We start from the raw sequence: 13,481 nt of genomic DNA on the forward strand, positions 1-13,481 counted from the left end.
ATATAATCTGATCTATTAATATGGACTAAACTGTTGCACTGATACATATTTTCCTTATATCAATAAAAAAATGTTATTATTTTGTATAAAAACACTCACTTTGAGATTTACTTGAGGCTAAAAAAGTGTTTCAAGCCAAATTTTCCTCTTCTATTGGCAGATATTTGCATATTAAGTAATATATTCTTTTTCTTGTTTTATTTTTCTATTTTTTTTTGTTGCGTTTTGATTTTTTTTTTTTTTTTTTTTTTAACAGTGTACAAGGCCCTTGCTTCAGGCAACAAAAGATGCAGCAGGACATTATTAAAGCACTTTCTACGAGGAGGAATGTAGTTAAACGAGTCGCTCAGGCCCTTATGACTGAGACCATCGTTACCACTCACTCATTGTTTGGTTTAAAAGCTTAAAAATCTGGATCTTTTTTTTTTTTTAAATGATTGTATGAAAAGCAGAAAGGATCCGAAGAAGAAAACTTTAATTTAAAACTGGGAAAAGAGTAAATACGTGCATGTGTGTGTGTGTTATTAACCGTGTCTGTGTTTCACTCAGAGTGGTGAAGGATGGTATCTCTCCGTGGTTATCAGACACACGCCCTGTGAAATTACCCTGCAGGAGTCAAGGTCTAACGCCAGGAATGCAAACGTCACCTCCTGCCAAAAGGCTGAAACTGTGCAGTTGCATGCGCATAATCTCGGCTAGGAGTGTATGTGTTTGTGTTGGGGCCGAAGTCAGGTATGCAGAAAGAATAGGAAGGCGGAGAGGAGGGAGCTGCAGCCGAGGCGAACAATGCGACCTCTTTACGCATCGGTTGGAGAGTTGGAGATGGCTTCGGTGTGACGCTGCGTCTCATGCTTGCGGTGGGTGTGTTTGACGCACACCCGGCGGAGAACCAGCGCCCACATACCTGTCGGGGAGAGGGACGGGCTGAGGAGGAGGTGGAGGAGGAGGAGGAGGAGGAGGGATAATAAGTTAAAAGGAACTGACAGCTCAGAGAAAGAGAGTGGAGGGACAAGAAAGGCAACTGAAAAGTGGCCTCAGGGTTATCACACCTGGCCTTGATCTTTGTCTGCTTTTCTTTTGTTAAAAGCCGTGCAATTAATCAAATGGAGAAAGAAGTAACAGTGAAGAGGAGTTTCATCACGTTTTAAAAACAAAAATGAAGCTAAAAAAAACTGCTGCAGTTCCTCAAATGTCCACTAGAGGCTGGTTCAATATCCACAGTCCTCCGAGCGAATACGTAACAACCGCAACGAGTTTTAGTGTCTTCATCTAACGAGACCATAAATGAAGTCAGTGATTAAAGTTATGCATAATTAAAGGTGTAGCTTAGTGACTCACCGGTTGCTAACCGTCCGGCGTGCTCCGCTTACGCTGCACCTTTTCTGACCATTGTTACAATTAGCAAGGACTTAGTTGAAACCGGGCAACGCCAAGGGCGACCGGAGGCGCCACACCGAGCTACAAATTTTTTTTTAAATAAAAAATTTTTCTTCTTAAGCTTTATTCGGACAAGTATACTTAAGAAAACAATGCGTCTGCGAAGCGTTCTCAGCTATCTAGGTCGTGCTAATCCAAAAAAAGGCAACTGGACTGGTTTAGTTGCCTTTCTTTAAAACGTCTCTCGGACAGAAAACAATGAGACAGTTGTGTTTCTGTGTATACAACAGCATGCATGAAAATATAACACAAAGGTACAAAAAAAAAGGCGCCAGGGAAACTACGACAAACTGAACGGGCAATATAGAAGAATTAACCAAGTAAATAAATACATGAAACTGTTATGAAAGCTTAAATAAATCTTAGGTTTCAATTGGTTTGTGGCTAATGTTGCCAGATACTGTTTGGTTAGTTGGAAGAAATCGGTTTCTTTTTTGAAAAATTTGGCTCAATGAATATAAAATTTGGTTAAAATGACAAGCAAATTGATGACATCGTACGATACACCTAACAACCTGTCGAGCGCTAAGTTGTCGCACTAAAAACACTTCATTTATTTTTGTCGTAGAGGCTAAAACACATAGCTAACAGGGGTCTGGGTGGTTTTAACCAGTCGTGTTTGAGACGGTTTTGGTCGGAGGAACATTTCATCGTAACCTTTCATCAAGAAAGATGACGGAACAAAGTGTAAAAAGTCAAAAATTAAAGTTAAAACCTTCACTTTCCAAACCTTCAAGAGTCCAATACTCCAAAGTAATCACATTAACTATTATTATCACAGGATACGAAGAAAAACCAAATTATTAGCCAACGATAACATGTTTAGTTACTCATCAGAGTCATTTATCTGTGATTTAATTGTTGATTTCTACATGGAAAGTGTCTTTCCTGGATGGACGGCCCACATGTTTGGATTTGCTCCCACGCTTTTTCCATTTGAGCCGGGAGGGAGGACGGAACAACAAAAAGGAAGTGCACCAAGCTGGAATAAATGTGAACACATCTTCATCATCTTTTGTCAATGAATTTGAAGGAAAAACTTGTTTGAAAGCAAACAGAAAGACTTAAGCTTCCCAGACTGTGGGGAATATTAGACTCCAGCCACAACATTATGACCAGGAGTAAGTAAGTGACATTTAAACCATCTTGTGACAATTCAGTGTTCTGCTCGGAAACTGTAGGACCTGTCATTCACGCAGATGTTACTTAGACATGTAGCACCCACCTAGACCAGACCAGACCAGACCAGACCAGGCAGCCCCCACCCAATAGTAATGACACTCCTTGAAGGCGGCAGCGAAAACGTTTTAGCAACAACTCAAAAAATCATGAAGAACAGCACAAGGTGTTGACCAGGCCTCCAAGATCCCTCACCAGACCCCAAACTGATCCAGTATCGGTGGGATGATCCACAGAGGCCCCTCCCCTCAACCCACAGGACCCCCACCAATAACATCCCGTTACCATGAAACCACCCTCAGAAGGCCCACGTCCATTCCCTGAGTCACAGCCGAAGGTGGGTGGTCATAATGTTATGCCTGATCGAACCAGCCGCACAAATACCTTTGGCTTACCTGAGTGGACACAGCTGCTTATTGACCTGGTCTAGCCCACCTGTTTAAACTCCACATTGCGCAATCGCCTCCAAGATAAGCCGGTCCAACACCAGTCATCATTCACCTGCACTCAATCACCAACAATCTACCTTTTATTTACTTTATTTCACATGATAACATATGGTTTTCTACTGAATTTAGAGTTAGGTGCGATTTAAAATGTGTTGCCAGCAGCAGGGTGTGTCCATTGTTACATATCAGAAGAAAGATAGGAAAAAAAAAAGGTCATGTCAGTCATTAAGCTCTGTAGTATTGACAGTGTGCGTTCCACACATACTTCCAGGTCACAGTTCTGTAAATATGTAGAAAGCAATTTAAATCGGCCGCACCCAGAGCAGCAGCAGCAGCAGCAGCAGCAGCAGAAAGCAGAGAACACTCTCTAATCTGTAATCAGTTTGTCGACCTGTGACCAGGTTTGAGTCTTTGATTGTGTGAGAGTGAAGGAGGTGGAGCGGCGGCAGGTCGGCCGAGCGGAGACGGCGAACGTGGTCCAAGGAGAAGATATAAAAATCTGAGTCCAAGTAACACAGCCAGCGCGTAAAGTTGAGCAACCTTTATCAACGATGTGTCACACGTTCGCGAGTTTATGCGACTGTGCTTTCCAAGAGTTTCCCCACTTGTTCTGTTCTGTCCTGTTCTGTCCTGTGTGATTAAAGCTTTAAAAAAAAAACACTTTTACACATGTTGGAGTTAAATCAAGTGTTGATTCTGCAGGTTTGAACATGTTAAATTTAATACTTTGTAAGGTTGTGGATTAAATTTAAAACCTACACAAATAGAGAAAATCAAAGACCCACAATAAACTCAGGATATCCCTGGGGGGGCGGGCTGCGAGGAACGGAAACGGTTTTATTTCTGCATATGACTAATAGTTATATTCCTTATGTAACACGACGGAACTAACGTAGGCCACCAACGTATTGAACAAAAAAAAAAAAGGCAAATGAAGCGGTAATAAATGGATGTAAGGATGTAAGACTCGACTAAATTTGTTTTTTAAGGCCTCAAAATTTAGACTTCCTCATGCCCTTTTCCTTTTTATTTATTCTTTTAATAACTAAGCATTGGTTACTCTTTTTGATATCATATTTGGCATTTAGCAAATTTTGATATTTCAAAGTCAGATTCCATAATACTCAGTTTTTATAAGTCACATGTCTTCAATAGGGGTCTGCAAAGCCGCAAAGTCTCTGGCGGATCAGACATTTTATATATATTTTTTAAATTACCCTCCAATCAATGCAAATCCAACATATTTAGTAAAAGGATAAATGTATTTACATACATATCTCACTGTATATCTGTATGTTTATGTCAGATATACTCGTTTTTGAATTTTTGAACCTGTGTATTATTTAAATATCTTAATATTGAAAGCAAACAACCCCATATATTTATAAATATAGGCTGATTTCAATATAGGACACATATAGTAGGTAGGGGGGGTTCCTACTTTATCTCTCACCAGTTTGGGGTCCTTGACCTAAATTGCTACCTGCATCATAAAGGGTTAAAGTCCTGAGATTAATCATCCTTTTCATATTCATGATTAGTACGTAAATGGATTAAAAGATTTGTGTGACAAAGACAAAACTCAACTATTTTTAGGGCGTTCATGAAGAGGAACACCTTTGTCCCTTAAAGGTTAACAATGGAACAACTTTAAAATCAGGTTGGTAATAAAAACGAGGCCGACAAGGAAAACGAGTTGCTATAAATCCCGGCAGCAGTGACGAGAAACTACAATGACTAAGACTTAAAAGAAAGAACACAACACACAACAGGTTTGATCCTGTTTGTTTTTTGCTACATGTGTTTTGGAAACACTCGAACGTCTCACCCATATTTCCTACTGCTCAAGGCAGGAGCCTCCTCTCATCTTGGGCTGAATAGTTTTGCAAAACCTGACACCTGCTGGACAGTCGAGGTAACAGCACCAGTGTTTTCTTTAAAAATGAACAGAAGAGACAAGTTTTTTTTTTATATTTTGTGGGGTTTATTTTGAAAGATCATGCAGTGCACGTCCACGGTAGGAGCTTAACATCACTTTCAATGATACACATGAAAACCAATACAGTTGTAATTACCTAGTACAAAACTTTTAACTACTGAGGAATGTAACAAATTAAATAGTGATAAGAAAAAAAAAAAAAAAAAAAAAAGTGTGCAACGCCTCTACTGCTGCACTGCAGATCTTAAAAAGGTTCGGATAAAAGGTTGTCGAGTAATCCTGCTGTTTTTGTAAATACAAAAAAAAAAAATAATAATAATCTGGATAAAAGTAGAAGAACTTAAAAAGACAAAAGAAAAAGCAATAAATTACTTCTTTCAAGTGTGTGTGTGTGTTTTTTTTTTTTACTGAGAGAACTGAGGAGGCATGGGGTACTGCCCCAGCGGAGGGTGCTGCTGTGGAGCCTGTGCCTGTGGGAAGGGGAACTGGGGGTGAGTTGTGCCGTTCTGCGTGACGCCCTTGTTGGGGGCGAACTGTTGGGCCTGGAAGTTGGTCTGACCTCCGAAGGCGCCCGTTTGGCCGCCGAAGCTGGACTGTCCGTTACCGTTGTAGCTCGCGCCGCTGAAGCCGTTGCTGCTGCCGTTGTTGTTGTTTCCCCCGTAGCCTCCGTTTTGTGAGTTTGAGCCGAAGGCCTTACTTGGTCCATTGTCAAAGCCTCTACCATTATCCCTGTCCCTAAAACTACCAAAGTCGCGCCTGCCAGAATACCTATCCCGACGGTCGTAATCACCACCTCTGCCTCCCCTTGAACGACCTGAAAGGAGCAAAAGACAAATATAAGAAAAAGCGGCACGGCCAGATTGTCTTTTAAATATATATATATATTTATGTTTTTTTAAAAAAAAAAGTCTGAAAATGTCAAGGTACCAAGAATTGTGATAAAACCTATCCACTTCTCAGAATAAAGAGCAGCAGAAAAGAGTGGCTGCGGGGTCACAGCACAGTTTCTGTATCTCACCAATTGGATTTACCTCCTCTGTCTTCTGCCATCTGGAGGAGCTTGGGATTGATCGCCTGGTTGGCCTCGCGCAGCACAGAGACGAGGTCGCTCGCCTGCCTCATGTTGTTCGGAGTGAAGAAGGTATAGGCAGTGCCCGTCTTTTGGCTTCGAGCCGTTCGGCCAATGCGGTGGATATAGTCCTCAGAGTTGTTGGGGTAGTCAAAGTTGATGACAAATTTCACGTCTTCAACATCTGTAAGATTACGTTGCGGTGTGTGGCATAACAAGGAGGAGGACAACACAAGAGATGTGCGTCGGTGCCAACACGACAACCAGACCAAAAAACAAAAAAAAAAGGGGCAAGTTAGTACTGTACTGAGGCGGGGCGGCTAGGTTTGCCCACAAGGCTGCAAAAAGACTTGGCATTAAAGACAAAACATTTTACTCCGTGGGGAGACTACGGTGGGAAAAGAGAAAGGATGCACACTCCATTAGCTTCTAATCCAGTGAAGGTAAAATAAAAACCCTCCCCTGATGAGGGCCACTGCCAGACCACCCTCAGACAGAATGGATCAGCAGTCTTACCATTTCTGGAGTATGCATTCACTAGTCCATTCCCATTGCAGCACACGCCCAACAAACTCTCAAGTGACCCTCACGGTGTCTCTACACAGTAGAGGCGTCTATGCGCACTACTGCCTCCTAGTGGGCTTGAACTACCACTTAAACGTCCCCCTTGTCTTGCACTCTCTTTTCTAAAAGCTCACACTCGGCAGCGAGACTGTAGATCTGAACCCGTTTGCAGGATGTCTACAGTGCACCCACTTCTCAGCATGGCATGATTTTTTCCACTTGATCATAATGTCTCTCGTTGGCAGGTCTCGACATGACTTTGAAACGCAGGCGAGGGAGGAGTGCGAGCTTGGATTTTGTCCAACTGTGTCCAACTAGCATGTCCCACTGTCACCAAAAGCGCCAGTAGCCATGTCATTACAGAGGTGAAGTGCATGATCGATCGGACAGACTGCTCTCCAGACAGAAGTTTAGGAAACTGCGACATTAACGCCACCCATGCTTTACGAGTCTGCACAACAGAAAGCGCCTTCTAAGTGACTCGAATTACTTGCATTACGGTGCCCAAACATACATGCAAGGCAATAGGAGACAGTGTAGCTGGGCTTTGAGCTGGGACAGTTAGAGCCTGGGTGTGTGAAGCAGTCCAAACCATTGCCAGAGAACAGACGGGCATGTGGGGGAGGAACTGTGGCCAGCCCTCAACTCGCCCCCCTTTTAGGCAGGCCAGCGCGCTATGCTGCACTTGGGCCTGGTCACCTCTGTACATCTGCACGACTGGGAGACCCGTGCCTCGCCAGTCAGGACACCTCCAAGAATCCTCCTTCCCCCTCTGGATACCTGGGCTTGTCATGCCAAGGCCCTGCCATACAGACTGCTCCTTCAGGTCAGGGGAGAAACTCAGAAAGAAGCAGAAGAGTTAAAGAAAGCAAATACACTTTCTTTTTTGAAATACATTAAAAAGTGTGTGAGGTGTTCAGGGAGGATACTGACCTAGACCTCTGGAGGCAACGTCTGTAGCGATGAGAATAGGAGCTTTTCCATATTTGAACTCTGCAAGACGATAAAGAAATCAGAATCAGACGTATGTTGTCGAGATCCGGCGGTTTAAATGTATTGGTTGGTGCATATTTACCATTGAGAACCCAGTCTCTTTCCTGTTGGCTTTTATCTCCATGGATACCCATGGCCGGCCATCCATCCCTCCTCATCCTCCTTGTCAGGTCATCGCACCGTCTCTTTGTCTCCACAAAGATGATGGTCTTGTTCTCCTTCTCGCTCATGATCTCCTCCAGCAGGCGGATGAGCCTAAAAGAATTAATTCAGACACTTAAAAACTCTGATTTTCTACAGGCGAACGCGTTTCGTTTTTCCCGCTGTGGACCAGACACTCACTTGTTCTCCTTCTCTCCATCATTGCAAACATCCACTATCTGCAGGATGTTGTGGTTGGCGCTGAGCTGCAGCGCACCAACATTGATCTGGACGTACTCCTTCAGGAAGTCTTCTGCCAGCTGACGAACCTCTTTGGGCCAAGTAGCGCTCCACATCAAAGTCTGTCGGTCAGGCTGTACAAAAAAATTACAACACATTAGATAACGTACAAAATGAGAACGTGTATAACTCGTGTAGTTCAGGTCGTGAAATTCAAACGACGTGAAAGAGGCGTACCCTGATCTGGTCGACAATTTTCCGGATCTGTGGCTCGAAGCCCATGTCCAGCATTCTGTCGGCCTCGTCCAGCACGAGGTAAGTGCAGCGGCGAAGGTTCGTCTTTCCTGCCTCGAGGAAGTCGATGAGCCTGCCTGGGGTGGCGATGCAGATCTCCACACCTTAAGAAAAAGACATCATTAAGTCTCAACTCTTAAAATTACTATTTGACACAAGTGCTCAATAAAAAAAACGGTTAATACCTCTTTCCAGGTCACGGATCTGAGGTCCCTTTGGTGCTCCTCCGTAGATACAGGTCGACTTGAGGCGAGAAGCTCTGCCGTACTCTGCGGACACCTGTTGCACCTGCTGTGCCAGCTCACGGGTCGGCGCCAGCACTAAACACTGTGAGGAGCGAAATTACACCATTAAGAAATAAGAAAAAAGTTGTTTGCTGCCTATTTTTAATAGTAATTTATACGTCGTAAAATACCATCTACTTACAATTGGACCATCTCCACGCTCCAAGAAAGGTTGGTGGTTGATGTGCACGATAGCAGGCAGCAAATACTGTAGAAGAAACACAACAGCAGTCAGTACAGAACTACATTGCACTTGTTAAACGAATCGCAAGGTCGACGAAAAACTTTTATTCTTACCGAAAGCGTCTTGCCAGAGCCGGTCTGTGCGATGCCCACCATGTCCTGGCCACTGAGAGCCAGAGGCCAGCCCTGAGCCTGGATGGGAGTTGGTTCAGTCCAGTTTTGTTTGTTGATCACGTCCATCACATAAGCTGGAGGAGGGAGAGGAAGAGAAATGATTATTGAAGTTCCACGAAAAAAAACTTCTTTTGTGATACAATTTTAGATGTGTTTTTTTAAACTTACAGGGGAAGCTGGCTTCGTGAAACTTTGTGATTGGATTCGGACATTCCCTCCCCTTCACTGTAATCACTTTGGTTCTTCTGTATTGTTCGACCTCTTGCTGCAGAGATGAAGCGAATTAAGCGTGAGTGGTCGGGGCGCTTGCATAACAGCAACATGTGCGGGACACGCTTTAGGGAAACTGTTGCATAACGCTGTTGCATGCATACATACCGGAGACCTCCTGGCAACGTCGGGATGCTGCTGATAAAAGTTTTTCTCAAACTTGGGCAGCTCGTCCAGGTTCCAGTGTTTCTTCCGCAGTCGGTCGCCGGGGTTGCCGAACTTCCCTCCTCCTCCGCCGCCGCGGTTCCCACCGAATCGAGGAGGGCCGCCGCCATAGCTGCAATCAAAGGCGCATACGTACACGGATCATATTGAGGGCAATAAACACGGCGGTTTAAGAGCACGGCTTTAACTGCGTCATTCCGGAAAATTACATAGCTGCCATATACTTTCCAACCAGTAGAGGAACAATGGAGGAGCCGGCATTTTGTATCCGCATTCAAGTTGCCACATGGCGAAAAGCCGACAAACGAAACCAATCAGCTTCACTGAGATGGTCGTAAAGTAGCGGCGGTTATTGTTCGTGTGAATGATATTAATATCACTGCAATAGTTTCCTGTATTTGACTTTTACGAGGCCTCCAGAGGGATAAATTTAAACTAGCTATGCTAATGCTATCCCGGTACACGAGGCCAGACGAGGCCTTGAGCCAGAAGACAACGGCCTCCGTGAAATCCCACCTAATGTGGATAAAAGGATTTTTCAAGAAAAAACACCGGTAACACGTATATTTCTCAACTTGGTACGTTTAAAAACACAAAACTAGAGCAAATTACATTGATTAATCCGAGTCTTAGCCGCAATATTTAGATAAACGGCTTTTTTCTTCGGTTCTAAATCGTGTCGGCCATTTTTATTGACCGTACGAGCGTACGGAAAAACGGTTAAAACCAGAATAAAATTCACTACTCACCCTCTGTCTCTATCCCTGTCCCTGCCGCGATCTCTGTCGGCATATCCAGGCATGTTGTAAACAAGTGTATATAAATGAAAAGATAAATAGAACGAGGTTTCAAGGTAGACTTAGAGACGAAAAACCCGGCCGGCGAAGATACTGAAATGCCGGTAACGTAAAAAACGAGGCCCGTTTTATGGCAAGAGGAAGTCCCTTCTTCCTATGTATTCATCCGCCACACGGTTCATACCTCACAACGTAACAAGAAAACTAAAAACATAAAGCAGATGACGTAACTGCGTTCAAACTATTCTTTTGTATTTTTGTTTATTATTATACTTGACGACCTGAGAAGACAGCGTTCACTTTGGGACCAGGGACTAGTGTTTTCGACGATAGTGACGAAGACTGGCGGGTGGATATGTACTAAACAGAAACTGGTGATCCGCCTTCACTGTGCTTCCGCTATATTACGGTAAGTGACGTAATCAGGACCAACCCAAACATATTTTTTTTCCGCCATTTTTGACTTTTTTTTTCGAAGTAATTTTGACTGTTCGAAATGTATTAAAGATTCGTGTGAGTAAATGTAGTGTGTATGTGTATATTATATAATATTATATTATATTATATTAAACCTCGGCAGAAAACAACAACAAAATAGAAACAGTTATCTATTCAAAAGAAAGACAATAGAGGACCAAAGGGGTTTAAATAATAATTAAAAAAAATAAATAAAAAATTCTACAAAAAAATGTGAAGTAGTGAATCTATTTTCAAGATGCCATGAACCATATTAATACACATAAAAACGGACACCTGTTTTATAATTTTTTAGGTAAATATAATATCTTTACGGAGTAACAAAACAAATAAATTCTGTATGAATGATGCGGCTTGACAAAGAAAATAATTATATTAAGGATCAAGAAACTTGTATAAGGAGGTAAATATAGTCTTTTCATGACACCATAAAAGACAAATTATCTTTGAATGTGGTCATAATTAGTTAAGATAAATATGGGCTCTTATTAAAATGTACAAAACAACAAGAAATATACTTCACATCTTTTGTGTTGATAAATATCACTGGTGATGTTTTTTTTCTTCTAAAATTGGTACGTTTGAAATTAAAACTAGCATGAATTACAATGGCAATTATGGATAAATATGATTATTCAGAAGAAAGTAATTGTATGGAGGCGAAAAAAAGTGTTACAAAAACAATTGGCCCATTTGAAAATTAAAACTAGTATGAGTCACTCTTCCTACTGACCAGAATATTTAGATAAATGGATAATTTTAAGATTTGAGAACGAGAAAAGTTAATCAAAATTAAATAAGAAAAAAAAAACAGAATATTGCCATTTAAAGTATGTCAGAAATACGTTATATTTTCTAACATACATATTATATGGTGGGTCACATGGGCTAAAAAATATAAATAAATAAAGAAATATGTAACTATAAAATAACAGAATTATCCAAGATAAATATGGTCCATTATCTTCTAAGCTATGCTTCTCTACAAAACAAAAATGGGACTCAAAACCTTCCTCGTGGTTATTTTTCCCCCTTTTTCTTTGTCCTCCTTTAAGCCATCTGCCATAAATTTGAACCTAATCTATCAGTGAACACACGACGTTTTGCTGTTAACGAGTACGTCTAAGAAGCTTGAAGAAAAGACAGGAAACATCTTTATACAAGGCCTTACATTGTTAGACAAAGGCAAGTTTAATTAGAACTAATTACACACAAAAATAAAATACTCTTACAAAATGATAGTGTTAACTTACATCAAATTGCATCAGTCAGCTATGAGAGATATAGTCCTGCTAGTGGATCATGCTATTATTAAAAAAAAAACAAAAAAACAACAACAAAAAAAACAAAACAAAACAGCATCTCTCAACTTGTTTAATAAAAAGAAGTGGGATGGGAGGGAGCTATGGGACGTTGCTGAGCGATGTAGTGTAGGAAGAGGGCGATCAGCTCGTGTGCACTGGACTTAAAAGGTGATCAGCATCTGGGTTCAGGAGGAGGAGGAGTCGTCGCTGTGGCGGCGGCGGCGGCGACTTCGTTCTGCTTGTGTGCAATTCAAGAAAATCCTTTTTTTTTTTTTTTTTAAATTTATTTATTTTTAAGTTAAAGATAAATTACAGTTGTTTTTTTCTTTTCTCGTGATCCACATATACGAACATATATCTTATTACTGTACAAAGCACCATCGGAGGACACTTTTCACTTTGCATACCCTCGTGAAACAGACTTCTTTTCTTTTACTTTCGTTTTAAAGGAGCGTATGCAAACGTTTAAGAACAGTCCGCGGTCGTAGAGATTGCTAGACAGGCAGCATCTTTTAAAAACATTCAAGATCGTTAAAAAAAAAACAAAAAAAAAAAAAATTAAAATAATAATATCTCCAAATAAAAAGCGACAGGACTGATTTTCAACCAACAAATGCTCACTGATGGTCTCATTTTTTTTTTTTTTAAATAAAGTTTCGAATCAACGACTACACATGACGTCTCCTGAGTATGTGGCTACTAGGTGGAGCTCTTGGAAATGTCGTGTACTTTTTTTTTTAAGCAGTAGCTTAGCACCACGTGGTTATAAGGTAGTTTTTTTTTATTGTTTGTTTTGCTTTTTTTAATAAGAATAAATGACATGGATCAGCACAGAGGAGATAAACATGGAAATCAATGGTAGCTACAAATGTCTTTTAACCACTAGCCCCAGAATGAAATCAGTAGAATTTAAAGGGTCAATAAGTAAAAAAAAACTGATTATGGCACAAATGTTTAAATATCTTTTGTTTTTTTTGGCCAAACCTCCTCGGTGTACAGTACAGACCACAGCATCGTTTAGTGAAATTTAGTCAAGCTTGAAAGCCACAAATTGCTTTTTTTTTTTTTTTTTAATATATATATATATATATGTATATATAATTTAACACTTAACATTTAAAAGATTTATTTCTTTTTCTGAAACAATAGAAAAAAGAGGGGGTTCTGAAATATAACAGCAATAAATTATATATATTATATAGAATTTTATTGTTTCAGATTTCTTTTTTTTTCCCCTGTTATGTATAAAAAATAACAAGCTTATTCATCCTCAGATGCAACTTGTTGTCAAATGTGCGAAACAGGGTTGTTGTTGTTGTTGTTTTTTTTTTGTCTTTAAATCTGGGAATGCAAGGAGTAGATGTCCCCCCGCTGCTGTCGTCTTTGGAGAAGGTTGTAAACAGTCGGTTGTTGATTCAGTCTCGAGTCTCGACCTTCTCGTCCCAGTCCCGTCCCCCCACCCACCCAAAAACCCATCCACCCCCCAAGGCAGCAACGGCTCCACGTCCAAATTTAGTGTTTT

General features: G+C 41.1%; 1 protein-coding gene across 2 annotated transcripts; it reads right to left on the minus strand.

The window, feature by feature from the left end:
* Nucleotides 1-5,025: 5,025 nt before the first annotated feature.
* On the minus strand, nt 5,026-10,298 carry ddx5 (DEAD (Asp-Glu-Ala-Asp) box helicase 5). 2 transcript variants are annotated; one of them, XM_047571201.1, is made up of 12 exons: nt 10,131-10,298; nt 9,325-9,493; nt 9,115-9,211; nt 8,887-9,020; nt 8,732-8,797; nt 8,491-8,632; nt 8,249-8,409; nt 7,973-8,145; nt 7,713-7,885; nt 7,571-7,630; nt 6,036-6,257; nt 5,026-5,818 (listed from the first exon to the last, which is right to left on the minus strand). In XM_047571201.1, exons 1-12 carry the CDS (start codon nt 10,181-10,183, stop codon nt 5,409-5,411), a joined length of 1,860 nt encoding a protein of 619 aa, XP_047427157.1. In that variant the 5' UTR covers nt 10,184-10,298; the 3' UTR covers nt 5,026-5,408. The 2 variants fall into 2 exon arrangements, with proteins under 2 accessions (XP_047427157.1, XP_047427158.1); XM_047571202.1 differs by having other exon boundaries at nt 5,754-5,818; nt 6,023-6,257.
* Between the last annotated feature and the right edge of the window lie 3,183 nt (nt 10,299-13,481).

The sequence above is a fragment of the Mugil cephalus genome, chromosome 20 (assembly GCF_022458985.1).
Source record: "Mugil cephalus isolate CIBA_MC_2020 chromosome 20, CIBA_Mcephalus_1.1, whole genome shotgun sequence".
Classification (NCBI taxonomy): Eukaryota; Metazoa; Chordata; class Actinopteri; order Mugiliformes; family Mugilidae; genus Mugil; species Mugil cephalus.

Bases quoted from the DNA above. Each gene is read 5' to 3' on its own strand.
- ddx5 (XM_047571201.1), bottom strand. From the start codon at position 10,183: ATGCCTGGATATGCCGACAGAGATCGCGGCAGGGACAGGGATAGAGAC. The intron at 8,633-8,731 runs GTAAGTAGATGG...CGCTCCTCACAG, and splicing joins AGCGTGGAGATGGTCCAATT to TGTTTAGTGCTGGCGCCGAC. The intron at 7,886-7,972 runs GTGAGTGTCTGG...TAATTCTTTTAG, and splicing joins GATGGAGAGAAGGAGAACAA to GCTCATCCGCCTGCTGGAGG.